General features: G+C 39.0%; 2 protein-coding genes across 2 annotated transcripts; both read right to left on the minus strand.

The window, feature by feature from the left end:
• Positions 1–41: 41 nt before the first annotated feature.
• On the minus strand, positions 42–9003 carry katna1 (katanin p60 (ATPase containing) subunit A 1). Its single transcript, XM_054618513.1, has 11 exons — positions 8887–9003; positions 7390–7555; positions 6377–6516; positions 5662–5857; positions 5422–5537; positions 4229–4334; positions 3978–4136; positions 3001–3127; positions 2629–2763; positions 1439–1565; positions 42–806 (listed from the first exon to the last, which is right to left on the minus strand). The coding sequence occupies exons 2-11, from the start codon at positions 7549–7551 to the stop codon at positions 608–610; spliced, it is 1467 nt and encodes a 488-aa protein (XP_054474488.1). The 5' UTR covers positions 7552–7555; positions 8887–9003; the 3' UTR covers positions 42–607.
• A 10014-nt stretch (positions 9004–19017) lies between these two features.
• LOC129107293 (tissue alpha-L-fucosidase-like) lies at positions 19018–21971 on the minus strand. Its single transcript, XM_054618742.1, has 7 exons — positions 21480–21971; positions 20685–20819; positions 20161–20404; positions 19798–19998; positions 19526–19716; positions 19311–19410; positions 19018–19214 (listed from the first exon to the last, which is right to left on the minus strand). The coding sequence occupies exons 1-7, from the start codon at positions 21851–21853 to the stop codon at positions 19077–19079; spliced, it is 1383 nt and encodes a 460-aa protein (XP_054474717.1). The 5' UTR covers positions 21854–21971; the 3' UTR covers positions 19018–19076.
• Between the last annotated feature and the right edge of the window lie 936 nt (positions 21972–22907).

The raw sequence follows: 22907 nt of genomic DNA on the forward strand, positions 1-22907 counted from the left end.
AATGTTAATATACATAATCAATAACTTTATTCATAGAAATATATTTGTTAGTGTTATCTCCAAAAATGTGAAAAAAAAAAACCACACAGTTCACACACATAGAATCAAGTGCGTTAAAAAAAAGGAGAAAATGAAACAAAACAGGTGTAACATTTGATACATTTAAATACAATGGCACAAAGCAAATATTATGACACTTGGGAAAGCAAAGTGGCAGTAAAACATCTCTGGAAATTATATCAACTAAAAATGAATGTCCTCACAATTGTCAGTTTTTACTCAAAGCTACAGTTGAATTTGTCTTCAATATGTTGAACATGTTGCTGATTTCAGGATCCTTTAAACAAATGTCCTAATTTGTGATAAATATCAAGCATTTTCAGACATCAAGTTTACTTTTGAGTCATTGTTTTCTAGATTTTTGCACAACATTAACATAATGTACAATATAAAGAGTTGCCACTTTTAAAGAGCATGTATTTACCTTAAATATAAACCTACTGTTCAACATCAGCTGAATGATTCAGGAGAATCCACCTTAACAACCTGCCACACACTAACTCATCGTCCTACAACAATAGTTACATGTTTCGGATGCTGGTGTTTTTCAGCAGGACCCAAACTCTTCGATCCACTTTTCATACTTCTCCAGGTCAGTGGCAGACACGGATTTGGACACTTTCTTCATAGCGGACTCAAAGTCCTCCATGGTGGTGGGCATGTGCATCTCGTCCCGGGAGATGTTACGGATCTCCTCTGGCGTGAGGCCCTCGATTCTCCGTCTCATGGCCATCAGAGAGGCGTCCCTGTAGCATAGCAAGCACGGTTTTTATTTAAAAGTCAAACTAATGACTTAAGTTCATACAATAATCCTTTCAGCCTTTGCTTTTATTGTGCATTCTGCAATCTTAAATAGATTTAATATCTGCAATTGTAAAAAAAAAAAAAAAAAAAAAAGGGAGAAACGCTTAGATTTTTTTTAATCCAAACATTTTTGTAAGTGGTCCCATTTAGCACAAGCATGAGAGATTGAAATAATCGTTAAAAAAAAAAAAGGATTTCAAATGAGGTTAAGGAAATGCCACATAACTTTCATTGAAGCAATCTAGCAGAATTTTGGCAGCAAGACCACCTCAATTTTTCAACTTAATTTAATTTATTAGATTTTCTTTTATTTCATTTTGCCTTAGTTTGACAGTGAATACGATAGAGACAGGAACCATTGGGAAAGAAAGGGGTTAATGACATCCAATTGTACTTATATGGTATGCATCAATAGGTCAGCGGCGGACACCCAACCCTTACTGTGTTTTATCTCTCGTAGCAGTGATCACATTTTGTGAATACATCTGTTGTTTCATCTCTTTTTAAAAACAGAAATTACTGAAAAGATCAACATTAGAACTGTGACGGATGGGAAACAGCTGAGGTGGCTGACCTGCACACATTGGTAATGTCGGCTCCTGAGTAACCCTCCAACTTCTCCGCAATCTTGTCCAAGTCCACATCACTGGACAGCTCCAGCTCCGTCAGGTTGATCCTGAGCAGCTCCACTCGCCCTTCGGCTGCAAACAGTAATGAAACATTGAGTGGAGCAGGCAGGAAGTTCATTTTTTTTCTGTCCCCAACCTACCACATATACACCAACCAGGTAACATGAATAAAGAGCCCACTCAGCTAGCAACTGGGCAAAACCAACAACGGCTCTGGTGTCCCTGAAATACCCAGGTTCACTGCCCAGCTCTGGTGGCGACCTGTCAATCACAGTCGCCCCGCCCTAAAGCATACCCTGAGTTATGGTCTATTTTACTCTAAATGGGACCATCATTTAAAGAATGATGTTTAAGTGAACATCATACTGTATTGAACAATACTTGAAACTAGTGGTTGAGTTTCTCAATCACTAGTTTCAATGTTTACTGAGGTAAGAAATAAAGTGAGAAGTAGGGTTTTTCTCATAGATTTTCTCATATACTTCTATACAATCAGACTTCTTTTTGAAACCAGATGAGTTGCCCCCTGCTGGCTAGTAGAGATAATGCAAGTTCAAGGCTCTTCTGCATTGGTTCAGCCTGGGAATATGCATCATTAAAGCACATTTACTGGGATGATAAGGACATATGGTCCTGCATTAAAATCTCATTTTGAGGCCCCGTTTTGCAGAGGGGCCTTGTGTCTAGATCTAGTTTTAAGACTCCAATTTATGGTTAAATTGTATTCACATGTTGCATTTTCCTAAATTATTCTGGTTTTAGATAAAATACAAGAAACTGGCATACAGCAAACCTAGAACCAGGTAGTGTTCCATCATCAAATTATTTGTGGTTTAAACTACATATAATGCAGCTGTGTGCACTGTACTTGAAGGTGACAGGATACAGAATTCAAAGAATGCGGGGGTCAGTGGGGGCTCATTTTTGCCCCAGGGCCTCCCAAGCGGGTTAATCTGTTATGAGCCCACATTATGCAGTTGACAAAGCTGCAATTAACAGCATTATGAGAAGCATTCTGTAACCTGTGTAGTCAGTTTGCTAGTTGTTAAACAGTAAAGGCTCACACGTCACATTAGTCTGCAGTAACTTTGGTCGCTCAATCTTTTTCACTGAATTGTGAGAAGAAAATGTGTACTTGAAGGCAGAGGAATGTAGATCCTCTTCTCCAGCCGTCTTCTCAGAGCCTCATCAATGTCCCACGGGAAGTTGGTGGCAGCCAGCACCATCACCATCTTTGATGGATCATCGTTTTCTGACGCTCCACCAACACCTACACAAAAGTCACAATAATGAAAAAAACTCAGAAAAAAGAAAGTAGTTAAAACAGTTTACACACAGTATATCTAAAACACTGAGAAATAGGCAATACTGCAGAAAACTAATGCTAGCTTTAATCCACAGTTTTAGACTTACAGCATTTCTAAGAGCGAATATAAGCTCAATACTAAGTAATATGTGGTTGTGTTATTGTCCACTTTTGTACATGAACGTCTCAGGGTGATTTTACCATCCATCTGCACCAGTAGCTCTGCCTTGACTCTCCGGCTGGCCTCGTGTTCCTCTGAAGTCCCTCTACGGCTGCACATGGAGTCAATTTCATCAATGAAGATCGTAGTGGGAGCGTAAAAACGTGCCTGCCATGGACCGAAACATATCATCGTTAAACAAATGTATGATAAGTTAACAGTCAGAAAAAGTTGAATTGAAGGTGAGAAACAGTGACCAATTCAGATAAGGTCTGCGCAATTCATTGTATCCTTGATGATGATTTAGAAATACACATCCAAATTTAAATGCATATAGAGCGATTTTTGAACATCAGAGGTAGAAAGATTCACAGAAAACTTGACATAACTCATAAAGTTGTGGCTAAGACATCACGTTCACCACTCAATAAGTCCAATACTTTACTCTCCGCTCAGCTTTGGTTTTGTCCACAGACTTTGGAGAAAATATCTTAAGTAAACAGCTTTCTAGATACTTCACGTTTTTCACCAAACACCTGTTTTCTTCAGCTCTTTGCCATTTCATGCTAAGCAGGTAGTGTACATTTAACTTCTCTCAACTTGTTTGCTGGAAGCACTTTAGTTTTATATTTGGGGGGTTGACTAGAGCCATGAGCTAAACCATACAAGTGAGCAAGAAACCCAATACAATAAGCTTAAAGAAAGCTTATTAAAAGCAGTACAGAGCTCCAAAAGAGGATTTAATATTATGAAATGCCTTCTCACAATTATTTGATCCACTGTCAAAAACATAAGGTGTGATTCTTAGGGTGATCAGACAGCATAAGGAGAAAGAAGTGAATTCTGTCTATTTTCACTAAATGTGAGAATTTTACTAGGAAATGCAACGTAATGTATTGTGAACTTTCACAGGAACTTTAATGACAACCCAAATACCAAATATGGCAAAATCATTTGAGAATCCTAGAAAAACATGACTTGGTTCTCATCGGTGCCAGGCCTATATCCAAAGTCTCACCATTTCAAAGAGAAGGCGAACTAGCTTCTCTGACTCCCCTCTGTACTTGGAGGTGAGAGTGGACGAGGAGACGTTAAAGAATGTGGTTCTGCACTCGGTGGCAACTGCTTTGGCCAAAAGTGTTTTCCCCGTGCCAGGAGGTCCCACCATAAGCACTCCCTTAAGTAAAAAAAATAAAAAAATAAAAGGTTTAATGATACATCTGTATATATTTAAAAACAAAGACAACCTAAATCTCTTTAAATCAGCACCTTCCACGGTCTTCTGATGCCTTTGAAAAATGCTGGCATCCACATTGGCAACACGACCGCCTCTTTCAGGAGTTTTTTTGCATCTTCCAGGTCTGCAATGTTGTCCCTAAGACACAGAGTGGACAGAGATTACAACTGGTAGGTCACAGGAAGGCTGGTGATCATCCCAACCAAGCTGCTTGATAAACAACACACAAACTACTATTCTTTTTAATTTTTGTGATTAACACAATGGTGTTTCTGTCAGCCATGAAAGGCCAGTAAAAGCAAAACAGTTGTGCAAAATACAGTCCTTACTGTATTGTACTGAAAAGATTTAAAAAGAATGGTAAAATCACACATTGCAGGATAATATTAGGATAATCGTGCCAGAGGGAACAACACACAACATGTGAACCTACGTGATCTCACGGGGAAACAGATGTGAGCAAATGGAGACTGACGTGGTGCGACAACTTGGGCTAGTAATTCAGAGCTTTTAAGGTGATACGTTTGAAATGATGATATAATGAGCTTAAAGTTTTTTGAACTTAAAGATTCTGACTTCTGTTTAATATCCTCCAGTTATCATTTATGGGACATTTACCTAACTGCTAGATAGAAAATAACACGATCCAACCAGCTAATTCTACATTGTTTTTCAAAATGATACAGAGCGGAGTTAATGTTTATTACCTACGAGTCAATGAGAGACGTCATTTGAACCAAGAAAATTAACAGCTGCTAAATATTAGTTTCACTCCTATAACTAATAACTTTAGTATAGTATTATTAAACTTGCAGCTCTCAGAAGTATTCGGCCAGTTATTATTGCTAAATTTGTTGCAGATTTGGCAGGAAATTTTTCGCTTTGTGTCTTGTCCCAAGATGACTTCTAGTCGTTTCAGTTTTAGATACCTTCATATTGAGTGTTTATAGAATGATAGAGAATTTTAAAAAGTTATGAATCTGATATTTTTCTTTGAAAAAATAAAAAATAAAGAAAAGATAAAAGGATCCTCCAATTTTGGAAATTGCATTGTTTGCTATCACACATATGACATAAGAAGACTGATATGATTCTATCACCTCTAAGGCCATCCAATACAGAGGCACATCTGCAACATATTTAGCCTAGCTTACTACAAAGACTGGAAGCAGACAGTAAACAAGCACATTACCAAATTACCCCCACAACTCTGACGAACACTTACCATTTTACATTTGGATTCTGAGATATAATATCTCTCTCCAGAGCTTCTATGAGGTCTTTATCGTATCCTGTCCCGTCAAACTTCTTCACTTCTTTCTCCTGGACATCTGCTTTGTTCTAGAATGCAGACAAAAAAAACACATTATTGCTCTTCTCTGGGTTTGGTTTCTTCTAGACAAAAAAATGGAATTATGTTATGAGGGCGAAGGTGGTGAGACGAAACAACCCACACGTTACTCACCTTGTCATCCTTTGCTTTACCAGCAGCCTCCTTTGACTCCTTCTTCTCTTTGCCTTTGGATGGTTTGCTTTTGTCCCCATTGGCCCCACGAGGGGAGTGCCTCTGCTGGGCCCTCACAGCCACGCTCAGCCTGTTGTTGGGAGGTTTGCTGTCTTTATAGGGGTTGGCTGGCCGCCTGACGGGACCAGGAGAATGTCTGCGGAAAAGAGAAGCCAACAACCATCAGCACTTCAAGTCAAATATGACTCGTACTATGTGTTTATTTGTGGGTTTATTCAGGCCAGGAGCATTTATAAGTGATGTAATTAGCTTTGGACTTGACTAAGGTAAAACACTAGTAAGACCAAGGCAATAAAATGCATTGTCAGTTTTAAATTCAAATAATAAAAACACTTTTGAAGCAGAAAGAAAGGGAAGAAAACAAGAACAAACAAAGAGGCAGTGTGAGGTTTACAGGCCACCTTTCTAGGGGAAAGAGCAGTAACAAAACAGGCTCACATCAGGAACTCACATTCACTAATCTCAATCATATGACTACATCAGAGCTATTGTTAACAGACAAAAAGCTTATACAACTCCCGCTCACCAATCTGTGCTCTGCAAAGGTTGAACGGTGAACCAGGCCTAAACAGTGCCCAAATTGGTATCACAGGGAAGAAAGAAAATTGACTCAAGCAAAGAATGAGAAAGCTTAAAAAAACCAAATAATCAATACCGCTGCTCTACGTGCACAGGCCTTATTTCGAAATCGTCAAGGGTACTGGGTTTAGCGGGCGTCGTGTCCAGTTGAAAGCTCTCCAGAGTCGACATTATTTCCTGAACTTGTCGATTCTCTTCGCTGATTTCCTGCCACAACTGAAAAGCAAACACAAGATTACACATCAGAAAAGGAGAGATTTTCTTTTATATTATCTGCTGAGTCAAAATCTGCTTGATTGGCCGAGCATGCATGCATATACAAGGAATATGACTCCAGTTTTTGCATGTCCTTACACAGACAAAGAAATAACAGCTAAGGTGGATGGATAAAAATAAAGATGAGACAGGAATATAATGTAGTTATGAAGTGTAACTATAAACATTATTTAGATATATAATAAAAACACCAATGACCAACAATGAATTAAGAAATAAAATGTATACACACAAGTCAAATGCTCTGTAAGTTGTTTACAATGCAAATATACATGGACTGAATGATAGCTACTGGGTATTTGCTTTATTGTTTTGTATGGTTTGACCAAGTTATTTTCTTTCTATTTTATAATTATTATTATTTGTCAGAAGTGACTCTGACTGACAACCCTCTTCACTTAAAAAGGTCAAACCATCTACAATGTCCAGTATGTACATGTAAAGATATATATTGTTTATACAGTGTGTAGGATTTATATAGACACTGACGGATGATATGTAAATACTAAAAAAAACTGTATGTAAAATCATAATCTATAATGGGAGCAGTTTATATTTTGATGTTAGAGGGTTATTGACAGTGTATGACTAGTGTTCTTCAGAGTGACGGCCTGCAGGAGGAAACTGTTTCTTTGTCTGGTTGGTTTGGTGTACAGTGTGCTGTAGCTCCCCCCGGAGTGGAGCAGTCCAGACATGTTGTGTCCAGGGTTTGCATTGACTCTGGAGGTGTATAGCACTACATCAAGTCTACCATCTTGCAATGAACACGTGCCCTCAAGTTTTGTCCCATATCTTTTTTGATGCGGTATTTACCTGCTGCCACCTCTGCTGAAAACTGCTGTCCCGCACTGTGTACACATGCTTCTTGATTTGTTCCAGCAACCCGTGGTAAAGAACGCTGGCAGAGCTGTAGTTTCCCAGCAAGGCGTATTCGCGGGCCAGCTTCACGTTCTCGCTGATCTCTCGTAGACTCATGGTGCTGTGGGAGTACAGGCGGTAAGTCCATGCACAAAGGTTATTGCAGCCATTTAGACAACTGCAAGATATTGGTAAATATATATATTTATATATATTTATAAATATATATATATATATATATATATTTATATATATTTATATATATATATAAATATATAAATATATATATATATATATATTTATAAATATATAAATATATATATATATATAAATAAATATATATATTTATAAATATATATATAAATATTTATATATATATATAATATATAAATAAATATATAAATATATATATATTTATAAATATATATATAACTATTTATAAATATATATATATTTATAAATATATATATAAATATTTATATATATATATATATATATATTTATATATATATATATTTATATATATATATATTTATATATATATATATATATAAATATTTATATATATATATATATATATAAATATATATAAATATATATATATATATTTATAAATATATATATAAATATTTATAAATATATATATATATTTATATATATATATTTATATATATATATATATATATATATATATATATATATTTGGTTAGTGTATCAGGGTCACTTTTTGTAAATAAACACCTTTTGTCCTCTGAACAAAGTTGTCTGCCTCCTTCCACTTCACTAGCCACTCCGGTCAGGCTTCCTCACAGACGACCATGTTTCTAGTTAGTATTTGTTTTATTTGTTTTATTTGTTTTATTTGTAGGGAGGTATAGAAGGGCCCGTTCTGATAGTTACGATTCGCCACTGATATAAAGCATCATTTAATTATGAACATCTACATTTGTAACTAACGGAACTCTTTAATGACCCTCATGTGGACTCCCAGGCTGTGCTGCTGTCAGATTAGTCGTTCACGTAAACATGATACAATATTTACAAGATAACTTATGTCCAGGGCATTCAGTGAAATATAAACTAAACGTGTCTCTTGTTCTCAGTTTAAACTATTGTTCCAGGGATTAGCCGGAGCTCAGTACAGGATGAACACGTCACAGCTGACTTCACATTAACTACGTTATAGTTTAACGTCACAAGCAACGAGCCGGCTGGATGGTTCCCTCACACAGACACAGACACAGACAACCACTACAGGAGCACTGCTAACGTTCTGTCTACTAAAGTTCTGTCTACTAAAGTTCTGTCTACACAAGTCTAAAGTTCTGTCTACACAAGTCTAAAGTTCTGTCTACACAAGTGTTCGTATCGATCCCCGTGGATGCACTAAACGGCTTCGTAGTGGGTTTATATATATTATATATAATATATATATATATGTTTATACTCAACCTTTCAGACGGACAGGCCTCTCCGTGTCACAGTGAGCTTCCGTAGATGAAGAGGACCAAATGAAACACAACTAAACGACCTGTAGACGGTCGTAGTTCAGTTTACATGGCGGAAGTCAGCGACATGCAATAAAAGCTCGAGTAAAGGTTTGCACTTCCGCTCATGAACTTCAAAATAAAACCGAGTTACTCTCAGATGTAGTCCAGGTTAGGGTTAGGACCAGTGGTTAAATTGGGATTTTCTATGTGGGGGGGCTCTGATCCGGAGGGGCCGCTCCCCATACGCAGAGCACGCAGAGCCAAAATTAAGGTTGCAAAAAAAAAAATCCATGATAGTCGTTATATTAGTACATTAAAGAAATTAGCATTTTTTATATGTTGCTTAATATGTACACTGTAGATTTTGAGTGTGTTTGATGAGGTCACATTAAGAGCTGATTTTATTTTCACAAAAACAAACAACAAAAACAATATGTCTTTAAGGTACATTGACATACATACATACATTCTCTCTGCCCCAAGTGATGATGCCGCACTGCATGTTTCACATCCCAATTTTTTATTTTTTGCCACAAGAAATGGGTAGGTTTTTTTAAAATAATCATATTGCTGTCTCTTCCAGCAGTCAGGGAAGTTGTCAGTTGCACCTACATGCTCATCTGCACCTGTCCCTCCCGGTCCATCCTCAGCTCCTCTGCCCTCAGTGTCCTCATCTCTGCCCTGTCCATCCTCAGCTCCTCTGCCCTGTCCATCCTCAGCTCCTCTGCCCTGTCCATCCTCAGCTCCTCTGCCCTCAGTGTCCTCATCTCTGCCCTGTCCATCCTCAGCTCCTCTGCCCTCAGTGTCCTCATCTCTGCCCTGTCCATCCTCAGCTCCTCTGCCCTGTCCCGCCTCACCTCCTCTGCCCTCAGTGTCCTCATCTCTGCCCTGTCCATCCTCAGCTCCTCTGCCCGGTCCATCCTCAGCTCCTCTGCCCTGTCCAGCCTCATCTCCTCTGCCCTCAGCTCCATCCTCACCTCCTCTGCCCTCAGTGTCCTCATCTCTGCCCTGTCCATCCTCAGCTCCTCTGCCCTGTCCATCCTCAGCTCCTCTGCCCTGTCCATCCTCAGCTCCTCTGCCCGGTCCATCCTCAGCTCCTCTGCCCTGTCCAGCCTCATCTCCTCTGCCCTCAGCTCCATCCTCATCCCTGTTCTGTTCAACTCTGCATTTTTAGTTTAGTGGAGGAAGAGACAGCACTTAAGACATGACAGACACACTATCAGGATGAAAAGATCTAGCAACAAATCACAGCTTGGTTACAGTGACTTCTGCACACGAGCCTAGCTTAATTATTTCAAAATTATGTCTTGGATAGCAGCTGCCCACCTTTTGAAGAAATCTGTAAGCTTCCTCCTTTTTGTTCCACTCATGTTTACCTTTTATCTCTGAAATGTTCACTTGTTGACTTTCACCCTAAGTTAAGAAGTAGATAGAATGTCTTTTAAAATGGTTCATATTATATAATGATGTAATCAAACGTTCTTTAAATAAAACACTTTTGAATGAATGAATGAATGAAGCTATCTTTTTCTTAAAGGCTAGCCGATAGGCTACGTCACCATCATGTTAACGCGGGCTTTTAAATCTAACCTGCTGTGTAGCCTATATGCAAACATTAAATCACAGGACCTACTGTACTCACAAATAAATAGCCTAGGCAATGCACTGCAATTCATAGATACAAATAAGTTTGAAATTCATCCAGCTAGGAATGAGAAATGTGTTTCGGAGATCGCATAGACTACTTGCTAAATCATTTAGAATTAGCAGCATTGTTCTTTTTAACTAGCGCTTGCCATTTGACATACCAGTAGCAGGCTATCCCTGCATGTCTAAGGTTAATTTTTCCTGCTTAATGAAAATGCAAGCCCATATCTAATGATATTAGCCTATTGGTGATGATCGACCTCTTTCAAAATACCGTGCACCTTTAATTTAGTTTCTCTTACCTCGCCATTCACCTGTCTACTACGATAATTATGTCTGATGATGACCGTTAGAATGATTTGACGTTGTGTTGTCTGATCTGGGGGGAGGAGGAGCTGCTGCGCAAGTTTTGTGCGCGATATGCCTACTTCTCAAACTTGCTCCAGATGTCTAGGCCAGCCTATCCCTACTCCATTATTTAGAATTGTGTTTTAAAACAACATAGATTTGCAATGGAAAAGTTGTAAATGAGTAGGACAACATTGCTCGTGATGGACTAGGCAGACTGCCAAAATCGGCTGGAGCTGATCTGCTGCGCAGAACTCCAGACCCGGCCGCTTATGTGCCGGGGCTCCGCCCCGGACAGCCCCGGCCCAATTTAACCTCTGGTTAGGACTAACTCTGACGTGCAGGACAGGATGACGTCATAGAAGTTAAAGCCTCACATGGGACGTGGACCTCCGCGGCCCAGTTAGGCTACAGGCTAGACAGGCAATGGGGCAAGTACCTTCTACTGGATTATTCTGGATGCAACGACACAGGACCAACACTCATTCCCTTAAAATCGAGATGAAATTGAAATAGCATGCAGACTCGCTGCGTACCCGATACCCCCTCCCAAAGACGGGAAGGCACTGGGAGACGTCTTGTTCCGTGACCTCTGACCTTGGTAACGAACTACTAAAATCTACCCGCAGAACCGTCTCAGCCTGCTTAGGGGGGCAAAAGTCAGGATAACTTAATTAACCATACCACTTATTTCAGGCTAAGAAGTCGGTCTCTCCAACAGCCGGATATCAATTTTAGGTGTGTGTGCAATAGGTGTAGGAGGACTGGAAGTTCTCCAGGATGGACCCTGTTTAAAAGAGCCACCGCTGGAGGAGGAACCCCGTGTGGTTGGAAACCTCGCTCGGTTATGAAGGGCAGTTTCAGGACCCTGGCCCTAACAGCCCTGGTGGTAAGGCTTGAGGCTTGAGTACAGCAGCACCAAAGGAACCTCATAATTCTTAATATGTGCGTGATGTGACTTAAGAAGACAATGGAAGGTAGGATGCAGTACTCTGTGTGCAGGGATTATAAACCAGATGTAGGCCCTGTCCACACATTATAATTATAGTCAGACAGTAGTGTGCTACCCCCCAAAAATAGCGCTATAACACTGTGTGTAGTTCTGGGGTGCCAAAAAACTGGATAATGTACTGTTGATACAAAAAGTCAACACTGGTAACTTTCTGATGATTTCAAACTAAAGATTGGCTATTGGCTATCCTATACAGGTTTTAGATAAGCTACTTTCTAAACTGAATTCACATAGTCGAACGAAGCAAATAAGAAAGAGTGTCATGTCTACAGTGTGTATCTGTGTGTTCGCTTCTGCTTGTGTCCTTTACCCGTACAGGGATTTTTTTACTACTGTTCAACATCAGGGAGTATATTACATGTGTAATGTAATGTAATGTATATGATGTATGAGGATTACCTAATGCAGCTCTTCGTGATGTGAACATGCACCTGCGTGTTCAAAATGGAACCATTTGTTGTTGGGACCCTTGCACCTGCAACACTGGTAATCATAGCCTTACTACAAATAAAATGGTATCACCACAGGTTTACATATTATTTTCCTTAAAATGGGCTGTTGTACATGCATCATATTGCCGAATTATCATACACAGGTATGTTCTCGCTGCCACCACAAAAGACAATGCAGAAGCCAACCCTAAATTGGGAACATCCCATCGGCCAATTTTCACCTTTTAGCTTCAGTGGTCTAAAATGGTAAGTCTTACATTCTGATTCACAAGATTTTTTTATATACATTTTATTTTTTTATTTGTGGTTTAATCCGCATGTTTCAGTAAAAATAAATATGTTTGAAGTGTTTTAAAGAATATGTGTTGTGTTGTTTAGGGACTGTCATTGTTGAGTCTCGAAGGCAGTAGAGTCAATTTACAATAAAAAAAGTAAATTTTTATTTTTATTTCGCCGAATCACAGCAGAAATTATATCATGACACTTTTGAACAGGAACACAACAAATGCACAAATATATGAATTAGTTTAGTCCTGATTGGCAGGTGGCACCTTGCATGGTAGCTCCTGCCATCAGTGTACAAATGAGTGTGAATGATTGAACAATGACATGTCGTGTAAAGCGCTTTCAGTAAGACTAGAAAGGTGCTACACAGATTGACCATACTCATTGTTACACCCAATCTCTCCACCGGGGTTTGTGGGCTCACAATACTGGGCTTGCAATACGTTGGTGGAATCCCAGACAGAGCAGCCTATACCAGGGTTAGGGTTAGGGTTAGGGTTAGTGGGGTTAGGGTTAGGGTTAGGGTTAGAACATATCAGACAACCCCGCGGCTAAACTAAGTGTGTGTGGTGCCGGGTTTTTGAGAAGACAGGGAAATATTAGCCCCCCCCCAAAAAAATACTTTTAAGTCATTAAAAGCTAAGGTCTCAGAAACACAAGACTATTACCTTGTCACTTACCTGTACCATTCTGTTATTAGTCATTTTATTTCTGCTAAGCTCAGCATGGCCAGCAGAGGGCGCTTGCTACATGATACTGAGCATCAGAAGCCAGTAGAGGAAGAGAAAGCTCAGCATGGCCAGCAGAGGGCGCCCTCTACATGATACTGAGCATCAGAAGCCAGTAGAGGAAGAGAAAGCTCAGCATGGCCAGCAGAGGGCGCCCTCTACATGATACTGAGCATCAGAAGCCAGTAGAGTAAGAGAAAGCTCAGCATGGCCAGCAGAGGGACGCCTTCTCTACATTTTCATACAATGAGCATCAGAATCCTTGTTAAAGAAAAGATGCAGAGTAAGAGAAAGCTGTTAGTAGCTGATGAGTGAGTTCCAAGAATATAAATGCCTCTGGACAGAGAGTAAGAGAAAGCTGTTAGTACTGATGAGTGAGTTCAAGTATAAACGGGCTTCTGACCTACATTTTCATTTGACCTAACCTGTATCTTCATATTTCAATAGGTAAACTGACTATATTCAGAATCCTTGTTAAAGAAAAGATGTGTACACTTGAGTTAAGCCTTAGTAACTGTAACATGCAGAGACATTACATTTTATTTTATTTTATTACATTTTATTTGCCGATGGCGGCTCGGACTCCAATAATTCTGCTGACTAAGCTAAAAGCCTTCCGGTTCAATGTAAGCTAAAGTCAGTTATATGTTTAAGACATGTTTGGTAATGACTGTGTGAAGTATGGCTGAATTGGGGGAATGTTAATAGCAACGTAGCTAAGGAGAGCTAATTATTACATGTACAGCAATGTTAATGCTAACATTATAGCATATGTTATTACTATCTGTATGCTATCCCTCCGCAGTCACTGGGTCAGATAAAATTACGTTTTCAATATAAGAGCTCATTCATTACTCACTGTTGGTAGTTCTTTATAGTCATTTATGTGAGTACACAGTGAAAAAGAATTACACTGAGTGATGCTGTGGGAATGAATACTGTTAAGTTAGATGAAGTTAGTCATATTATGAGCATAATTCATACAGGTTTAAAAGTAGTAATAAGACAAGTAAACATACTAGAGAAATGTTAAATACTAAACATTTACTTACCTTGTGTGTTTTTCATTTAAATTAGGTTTGTCCATTACTTACCTTTAACCCCTGTAAAGGCAGTGATAATTGAGAGTAAAGTTAAGAGAGAAAACCCTGTGAAAAGAGAATTCAAATTTGTATGGAAAGTAATGTGTGTGTAAATGGTATTTTATATGAGTTGTCAATGAAAAGGAAATGTTTATTATGATGAGTTATATTTTGTTATGGTGTAACCCCCCTCCTCCTCCTCCTCCTCCTCCTCCTCCTCCTCCTCCTCCACACTCCTCCACACTCCTCATACAGTACACCTTATCACCAGCACCCCACCCCCACTCCAACAACTTACAGCACACCCCTCACTCCCCCACCCACCAACTTGTCCCTCACAACTAACCAGGTGAGAAAATAACTGAAAAACATAAAGGTGAGAAAGGCCACGGATCCAGACGGCATCAGCTCAAGGCTCCTCAAGTCCTGCGCAGACCAGCTGTGTGGGATAGTGGAGCACATCTTCAACTTGAGCTTGAAGCTGGGGAAAGTACCACAGCTGTGGAAGACATCCTGCGTGGTACCAGTACCAAAGACCCCGCGGCCCAAGGACTTCAACAGCTTCAGGCCGGTGGCTTTAACATCCCACCTGATGAAGACCCTGGAGAGGCTGGTCCTTGTACATCTCCACCCCCTGGTGAGCTCATCTTTGGACCCACTTCAATTCGCCTATCAACCTGGCATCGGGATGGATGACGCTGTCATCTACCTGCTACACAGATGCCTCTCTCACCTGGAAAAGTTGGAGCAGACCAGGGTGGACCACAACCTCACTGCATGGATCCTGGACTACCTCACCAACCGTCCACAGTATGTGCGGATACGGGAGTGTGAGTCAGACCTGATTTCCTGCAGCACGGGGGCCTAACAAGGAACCGTTCTGGCTCCTTTCCTCTTCACCATTTACACCTCAGACTTTACACACAACTCTGCTAACTGCCACCTGCAAAAGTTCTCTGATGACTCTGCAATCGTCGGCCTCATTTCCACCGGTGATGACAGGGAATACAGGGAACTGAACCAGGACTTCATAGGATGGTGCCAGCGGAACTGCCTCCAGATCAACTCTGGTAAAACCAAAGAGCTGGTGGTGGACTTCCGCCGGGGTAAACACTGTCCTCCAGAACCAGTGAAAATCAAAGGGTAGAGGGTTAGGGTTTGGGTTAGGGTTAGGGGTTAGGGTTAGGGTTAGGGTTTAGGGTTTAGGGTTAGGGGTTAGGGGTTAGGGAATAGGGATGAAAACCACGATTACACATGAGAGGATTACATATTCTTGAATAACTTTTTTTCTGAAGGTGGTAGAGACTTGGAAGTGGTCTCCGTGTCCACTAATTCGGCCAAGTCCGATCGAATGGTACCAACCCCGACTCTCTAGGACCTTGGGAATGGTCCGAAACCCAAAAAAATATTGGTTTTTCGTGAATAACTTTTTTCATGAAGGTCCTACCGTCTTGTAAGTGGTCTGTACTCCCACTAATGAGTCCACCGCGGATCGATTGGTACCATCCGCGAGTCTCTAGGTCCTTCCTTTGATGTAGCTGCCATTGACTCTCTAGGGCAGGGGTGGGCAATTATTTTTCCCAGGGGGCCAAATGAGCAACTGAAAATATTTTGGAGGGCCGGGCCAAAATGCCGAACTCAATTATGCATAATATACATTTTATTTCTATATAAAAAGCAGTAAATGGCATTGTTTTGACCGCTGGTAAGAGTGTATGTTATTATTTGGCAATTAAAAGGTGAGGTTAGCTTTCAAAAATATCATTTATTCAAATAGAATTTCCAAAATGTGAAACATTTGACTCATTTTCAGTCACATTAATAACAAAGGGCATTTTGAGTTTCATATACTATTGAAACAAGGATTTTCTTAACTGTGTAAAGAAAAGTGTCCCAGTTTTGTAGCCTTTTTGACTTTACATGCCTATATTAAACATTTAATGTTTTCAGAACATAGTCCATATTTGTTTGAAAGTTCTGCTTTCTGCACCACTTTACTCTTTTTGGCATGAGCCCACATGTTCGCATGTTTCAGGGGTGACAAGGAAGGAAGACAGGTTGTCAATCACACGCATTTCACGTGCACAGTTGACGTGCACGATTGCGTGCACTGTGAGAATAAATGGGCTTCAAAATAAAAGCAATGCGGTTTTAGTCCACTCATAAGATAATTAGAAAATATGTTTTATTTTCTAATTATCATGTAATCTTTCGCGGGCCGGTCAGAATCATCCCGCGGGCCGTACAATGCCCAGGTCTGGTCTAAGGTGTGTCTCGTTAATCAGTGGTCCACTGAGGCCTGTTTTCAGATCCTCGGTTTTCCACAAATAGTTGAGTGATAAGATAGTTTCTTTTTTCAACAAAATCCGTTTTCCAGTAGATTAAAACTCCAAGAGTTTGTTTCCACAGCGGGGCCTTGCAAGAGGTCAACTCGTGTCCAAGTTCAAATGCACAGTGAGGAGGCCGAGTGGTCTGCTGACCTTTTATAACCTCGGTTGCGTCGTCTCCATGACGTTTTCTGACGTGCGTTCGTTGGCGTGAGCAAGACAGCGAGACATTAGTATTATATATATACATTACATTACATTACATTACATTACATTAAGCAGACGCTTTTATCCAAAGCGACTTACAATAAGAAAATGTAAAAAAACATATAAAAAAATCACATTTGTTAATTAGTTAGATATTTTTTGTAACATATTTGTGTGTTATGGGGTAGTGTTAGTGTTATTGGTTAGTGTTATTGGTTAGTGTTATGGGGTAGTGTCACATGACTGTGTTATGGGGTAGTGTCACATGACTGTGTTATTGGTTAGTGTTAGTGTTATGGGTTAGTGTTATGGGGTAGTGTTATGGGTTAGTGTCACATGACTGGAATCACGTGGGTATCACGTGACCGTCCCGTCTCTCTGTCTTTTGAATTACAACTTTATTTAACAAACAACAGATAATTTATTGAACATACAACAGATCATCTGCACAGACAGGACTTATTCATTCACTATATATATATATATGTATATATGGTATATATATATATATATATATATATATATATATATATATGGTTTGGAAAGGATGAGAAAACAAGAGTAGCCTTTTCAAGAGTAGCATATATATATATATATATATATAGGAAAAGAGTAGCCTTTTCAAGAGTAGCCTTTTCAAGAGTAGCCTTTTCCTATATATATATAGGAAAAGGCTACTCTTGTTTTCTCATCCTTTCCAAACCATGCAAATGTTCACAAAGGTAATTAGCTTATTTCATCTTTGTTTGTGAAATAAAAGCACTTTAAACAATTAGCAAATTTATAACGCTTTCTAAAAGCATGATTTATTTCCCCCACTATATATATATATATATATATATATATATACAGTGAATGAACAAAGTTTTTTATGAAAATTCCAACAACTGATGTGGATACCAGAGGCTTCTTCTTCCATAACTGGGAATAAAAAAAACAATGCCCACAGCACACTACTTCCATATATATATATATATATATATATATATATATATAGTACCAGTCAAAAGTTTGGACACACCTTCTCATTCAACTACTTTGAAGAATCTAAAATATAAAACATTCTGGTTTGTTGAGCATTTGTTTGTTTACCACATAATTCCATATGTATTCCTTCATAGTTTGGATGTCTTCAATATTAATCTACAATGTAGAAAAAAAATGAGAAGGTGTGTCCAAACTTTTGACTGGTACTGTATATATATATATGTATATATATATATGTATATATGTATATATATATATATATATATATATATGTGTATATGTGTATATGTATGTATATGTATATATGTATGTGTATGTATATGTATATATATATATATATATATATACCTATATGACTGGAATCACTTGAAGTATCACGTGACCGTCTTTTTTGTTTTTTTGACACATTAGACTCAATCTTATTTTGTCGCTCTCATCTGTATTATACCATAAAGATCAGTGACAAAAACAGAACAGCCGTGCAGCCCTTCCACCACTACTCATAAACATGTAGGCTACTGGAGATAAAACATGACCCTGGGAGGCCCTGTTTTCCCATAAGACCATTGCTTTAATTGAATAAGAAAGATCGCAGTAACACTCATAAACAAATGTCCTTTACACACATACACAAACAAATTGTATCGTAGAGATGATTTATCTTTGTTTATTACATTCTTCATCAAAAACAACCACTTTTAAAAGACTTTCATTACAAAAAATGCCCATCCAGAGACCTCTAATAGTACATGGGTAACAGAGGACCCCAAACTTATCCACAGTAAATACCTGAGTGAAGTAAATGACTCATAACACAGTTGTGATGACCATACAATGTTGAACTTTCTTTCTTAGTCCTGCTGAGTCCTTTGACAGCCTTTTAATATTACTGTGCATATTATATGCACAGCAAAAATCCACTTAAATCCCATTGATCACCTAATGTAACACAACAACACACACACACACACACACACACACACACACACACACACACACACACACAGTAAGTAAAGCGTAACAGAGATGCCACTTGACCTAAAGACTTGCTCGTGATTTAATTACAACTCTCTGATGTTAGACCACTCCCTCCAGTTTCAGGCACCAGGCATTTGCAGGAGATGCTGGCATAGTAGGCATAAGAATCGTCAGTCCAGCTGTTGGTGTCAGCGGTGCCCACTTCAGAGGTACATCGGGATAGTCCATAAGTGTAACCTGTGAATTTTAAAAGAGTAACATGAAGAGTTTATAATGATGACAAATGAAGTTAGCTGGGATTAAACGTTATAGGCATAAAGTTGTCAGGGTTACTTTTGTGGCTCCAGTCACCCTTGGCGCTGCGAGCTGAAGGAGTTGTTTGGACGGCCAGCCAAGGATAATGGCATTAACGGTATTGTTTTTGGCAGTGTACCTACAATAGGAGCAAAAGTGGATTATTTTACATCACATAATCAAAAGATATTTCTACCTTGCATAATGAGCATAAATAGGAGGGGAAAAAAATAAAGTCACAATCTCACTCTCACCAGACAGTGACCGTGCTGTTCTCTGTCTGGACCCTCCAGGGTTTGGAAGCATAGATTGCCTCCCCATTGATCCCCAACCAGACACCAAGTCCCCTCAGCCTCTCCTCAAACACTGGGGCAATCATGCCATCTGACATGGGCCCAATGTTCAGCAGGTAGTTCCCACCCAGTGCCACAACATACACCATGTCCTGAGGAGAGAGAGTGTTAGATTAACACAAGAAGACTGGACGAACACGAGTCTTAGGTGATGACCTACTGTGACCTTTCACCTTTATGATGGACGGCAGGTCCATGAGCTCGCTTAGCTTCATGTGTCTTCGGTAGCCCCAGGAAAGAGTGTCGATGGACTGGCACTTCTCCCATTTGTGGTCTGGAAGTTTACCAGGCGTGTACCGGTCAGCACAGTTGTAGTAGCCTCCATGTTTGCAGTAGCAGCCCTTTCCCCACCTGTCATTGGTCACCACCACATCCTGAAGAAACACAAAAGTGGTTATCTACAAAAAAAGAGACTGCTGCTATTTATCCAACAATTGTATTTTTTAATGTTATACCAATGATACAATTTTGTGCTGAAAAAAATATGATTAAATAGACACGGTTTAATAAACGTTGTTGTAAAAGCTTTATCCTACTTTGATTGGGCTGTCATTGTAGAGCCAGGCCAGGAAGTGGGTAGAGTTCCAGTAGGTGTCTGGGGCTTCCCAGTCCCCATCAGACCAGATCAGATCAGGTTTGTACGAGGTCACGAGGTCCACTAGCTCTGGAATAGCCTTATGGGCAACAAAGTCCTGAGTCTTGAATCCAGAGGCTCGGTCTGCCAAGTAAAGGGGATTGTACCATTCAAATAGAGAGTGGTACAGACCAAAGTGCAATGACCTGTCAACAGAGACATATGAGTGAATATATAAAGCAGTTTTGCCCCGTCAATTTTTTATGTCAACTATTTCCAACCTGACTCATTTAAGATTTACAGAATGCATGCAAATATAAGATGTTGTTTTGTGACATCGACCATTGGGTGCTGCCCTGATGAAAAACAATCATTATTTTCATCATGTCTTATTGTTACCTTAACTTCCCTTTCTTAATTTGCGGTACTGATCACTAGGCATTTAAAAAGAATAAGTTGTAATTAAATTAATATAGATTTATTCACTTCTTCCTGACAGCTGCAGCCAGTTCTCCCACCAGGTCCCGATGAGGACCTACATCCATGGAGTTCCAGTTAAAGGAGGTTGCTGAGGGCCAGTTTGCGAATCCTTCATGGTGTTTGGATGTGAATACCACATACCTGTTAAAGCATGTACACAAAAAATGCCTTTACACATAATAATAATAATAATAATAATAATAATAATAATAGCTTTATTTATATAGCACCTTTTAAAACAAGGTTTACAAAGTGCTTCGACAGACAAGGCAGCAAAACAGTGCAATAGAAGAAACATTAAGAACAATTGTTAGGATAAAACTAAGCTAAGAAACAAAATGAAATAACAAGTGACAATCAAAGAAACGAACAAAATACATAAAATCAAGTGAAATAGGTAAACATAAAATAGTAAACGAATATAAGATAAAATACTAAAAACCAAATTAAAACGAAACATTAAAACGACGACATCACATAAAAAGCCATTCTGTAAAAATGTGTTTTAAGAAGTGATTTAAAAGAGATTACTGATTCTGCAAGCCTTATCTCCTCTGGGCTGACATGACATGACAGACAACACACAGCACACAATAATACTCAGTTAAAAGTATTGTTGTCTGACTTCTGAGAGAAACTTATTCTTTTATTATGAATAATAAAGAAAGAAGACTGTATAGTGACTGTTGTGCCTGAAGTAACACTGCCTAAATCATGCAAACAAATGACACAGAGAACAATAGACAAAAAAACAGGTCTGTGCACATTGTTATGGCTGTATGATAGACCTTATAACCTCACCTTGCTCCAGAGGCTTTGAATATATCCGCCCACTCATTCGGATCAAAGAATTCTGCACGAAACTCGGGCGCAAAATCCGCATACTCAAAGCCAGGGGGGTAGTTTTTCTGCATGAATAGTACATTAGCTGGGACCTTATCCGTCTTCCACCAGGACCAAAACCACTCACTGTACCGCCCGAAGCCAGGGACCGAGAAGACTCCCCAGTGGACAAAAATCCCGACCTTTGCCTCGTCGTACCACTGGGGCAGGGGTCTGGCATCCAGACTGGTCCAGTCTGCTTCATAGCGCGCTGTGCACCCAGGTACCCACACCAGGAGGGGTATTACACAGAGTATAGGTAGAATACATCCAGCTCGCATGTGAGAGGACATGGTTCCTCGAGACTAAATCTGTAACTCCTATTTTGAGGGTGAAGTTCGTTGGTATAGTCAGTCCTGACAGGTTTATTTGTCCACCTGTCAGAGGCATTGGATTTGCATGGAAACTTGAATAATGTTGTGGGCAGGGCAAACTGTGTTGCAACCCTCCTGCAGAAGTTCTTCCATGGGATGTGTTAGATAAATCTATAAAGTCGATCCTACTGAGATTATTTGATTCATTGTTAATGTTATGCAAATCCAACAAAAACAAACAAACAAACAAACAAACAATTATGTTAACAGGTGTTATGTTTCCTATCATATGACTGGAATCACATGAAGTATCACGTGACTTCCCCGTCTGTCTGTTTTTTTTTTTTTTATTTTTTATTACAACTTTATTTAACAAACAAAAGACAATTTATTGAACATACAACAGACCATGGAAGACCACCATCTGCACGGACAGAACGTATACATTTATTCATATGTGTGTGTATATATATATATATATATATATATATATATATATATATATATATATATATATATATATATATACAGTACCAGTCAAAAGTTTGGACACACCTTCTCATTGTTTTTTCTTTATTTTATTTTTTTTCTACATTGTAGATTAATATTGAAGACATCCAAACTATGAAGGAACACATATGGAATTATGTGGTAAACAAACAAATGCTCAACAAACCAGAATATGTTTGATATTTTAGATTCTTATATTCTTATATATTTTAGAGAAGTAGTTGAATGAGAAGGTGTGTCCAAAACTTTTGACTGGTACTGTATATATATTTATACTTCTGATTTCTTTTGGAAATTTCAATTATTCGCAATCTGTTGTTTTTTTGTAAATACACAAAATTCAAATACAAGAAGAAAACAAATAAGGAAATAATCCAACTACAGAACATTTTGAAACTCTTTATGATGCATGGAAACGGGCAAAGGCTTTCTTTGTACAATTGATAACATCATTTATTTTAAGAAAAATAAATGAACTGACTCAAAAACATTTTTTGTATATGTCCCAACATATGTGGTTTGG

This window comes from Anoplopoma fimbria, chromosome 18 (assembly GCF_027596085.1).
Source record: "Anoplopoma fimbria isolate UVic2021 breed Golden Eagle Sablefish chromosome 18, Afim_UVic_2022, whole genome shotgun sequence".
Lineage (NCBI taxonomy): Eukaryota > Metazoa > Chordata > Actinopteri > Perciformes > Anoplopomatidae > Anoplopoma > Anoplopoma fimbria.

What these genes read in the sequence shown, in the direction of transcription:
- katna1 (XM_054618513.1), bottom strand. Translation starts at nt 7,551, where the DNA reads ATGAGTCTACGAGAGATCAGCGAGAACGTGAAGCTGGCCCGCGAATAC. An exon ending in GTAAAGCAAAGGATGACAAG is followed by an intron (nt 5,538 to 5,661) that starts GTGAGTAACGTG and finishes TCTGCATTCTAG; the next exon opens with AACAAAGCAGATGTCCAGGA. An exon ending in CAGAATCCAAATGTAAAATG is followed by an intron (nt 4,335 to 5,421) that starts GTAAGTGTTCGT and finishes TCTGTGTCTTAG; the next exon opens with GGACAACATTGCAGACCTGG.
- LOC129107293 (XM_054618742.1), bottom strand. Translation starts at nt 21,853, where the DNA reads ATGTCCTCTCACATGCGAGCTGGATGTATTCTACCTATACTCTGTGTA. An exon ending in ACAATGACAGCCCAATCAAA is followed by an intron (nt 19,999 to 20,160) that starts GTAGGATAAAGC and finishes GTGTTTCTTCAG; the next exon opens with GATGTGGTGGTGACCAATGA. An exon ending in GGGTGACTGGAGCCACAAAA is followed by an intron (nt 19,215 to 19,310) that starts GTAACCCTGACA and finishes TAAAATTCACAG; the next exon opens with GTTACACTTATGGACTATCC.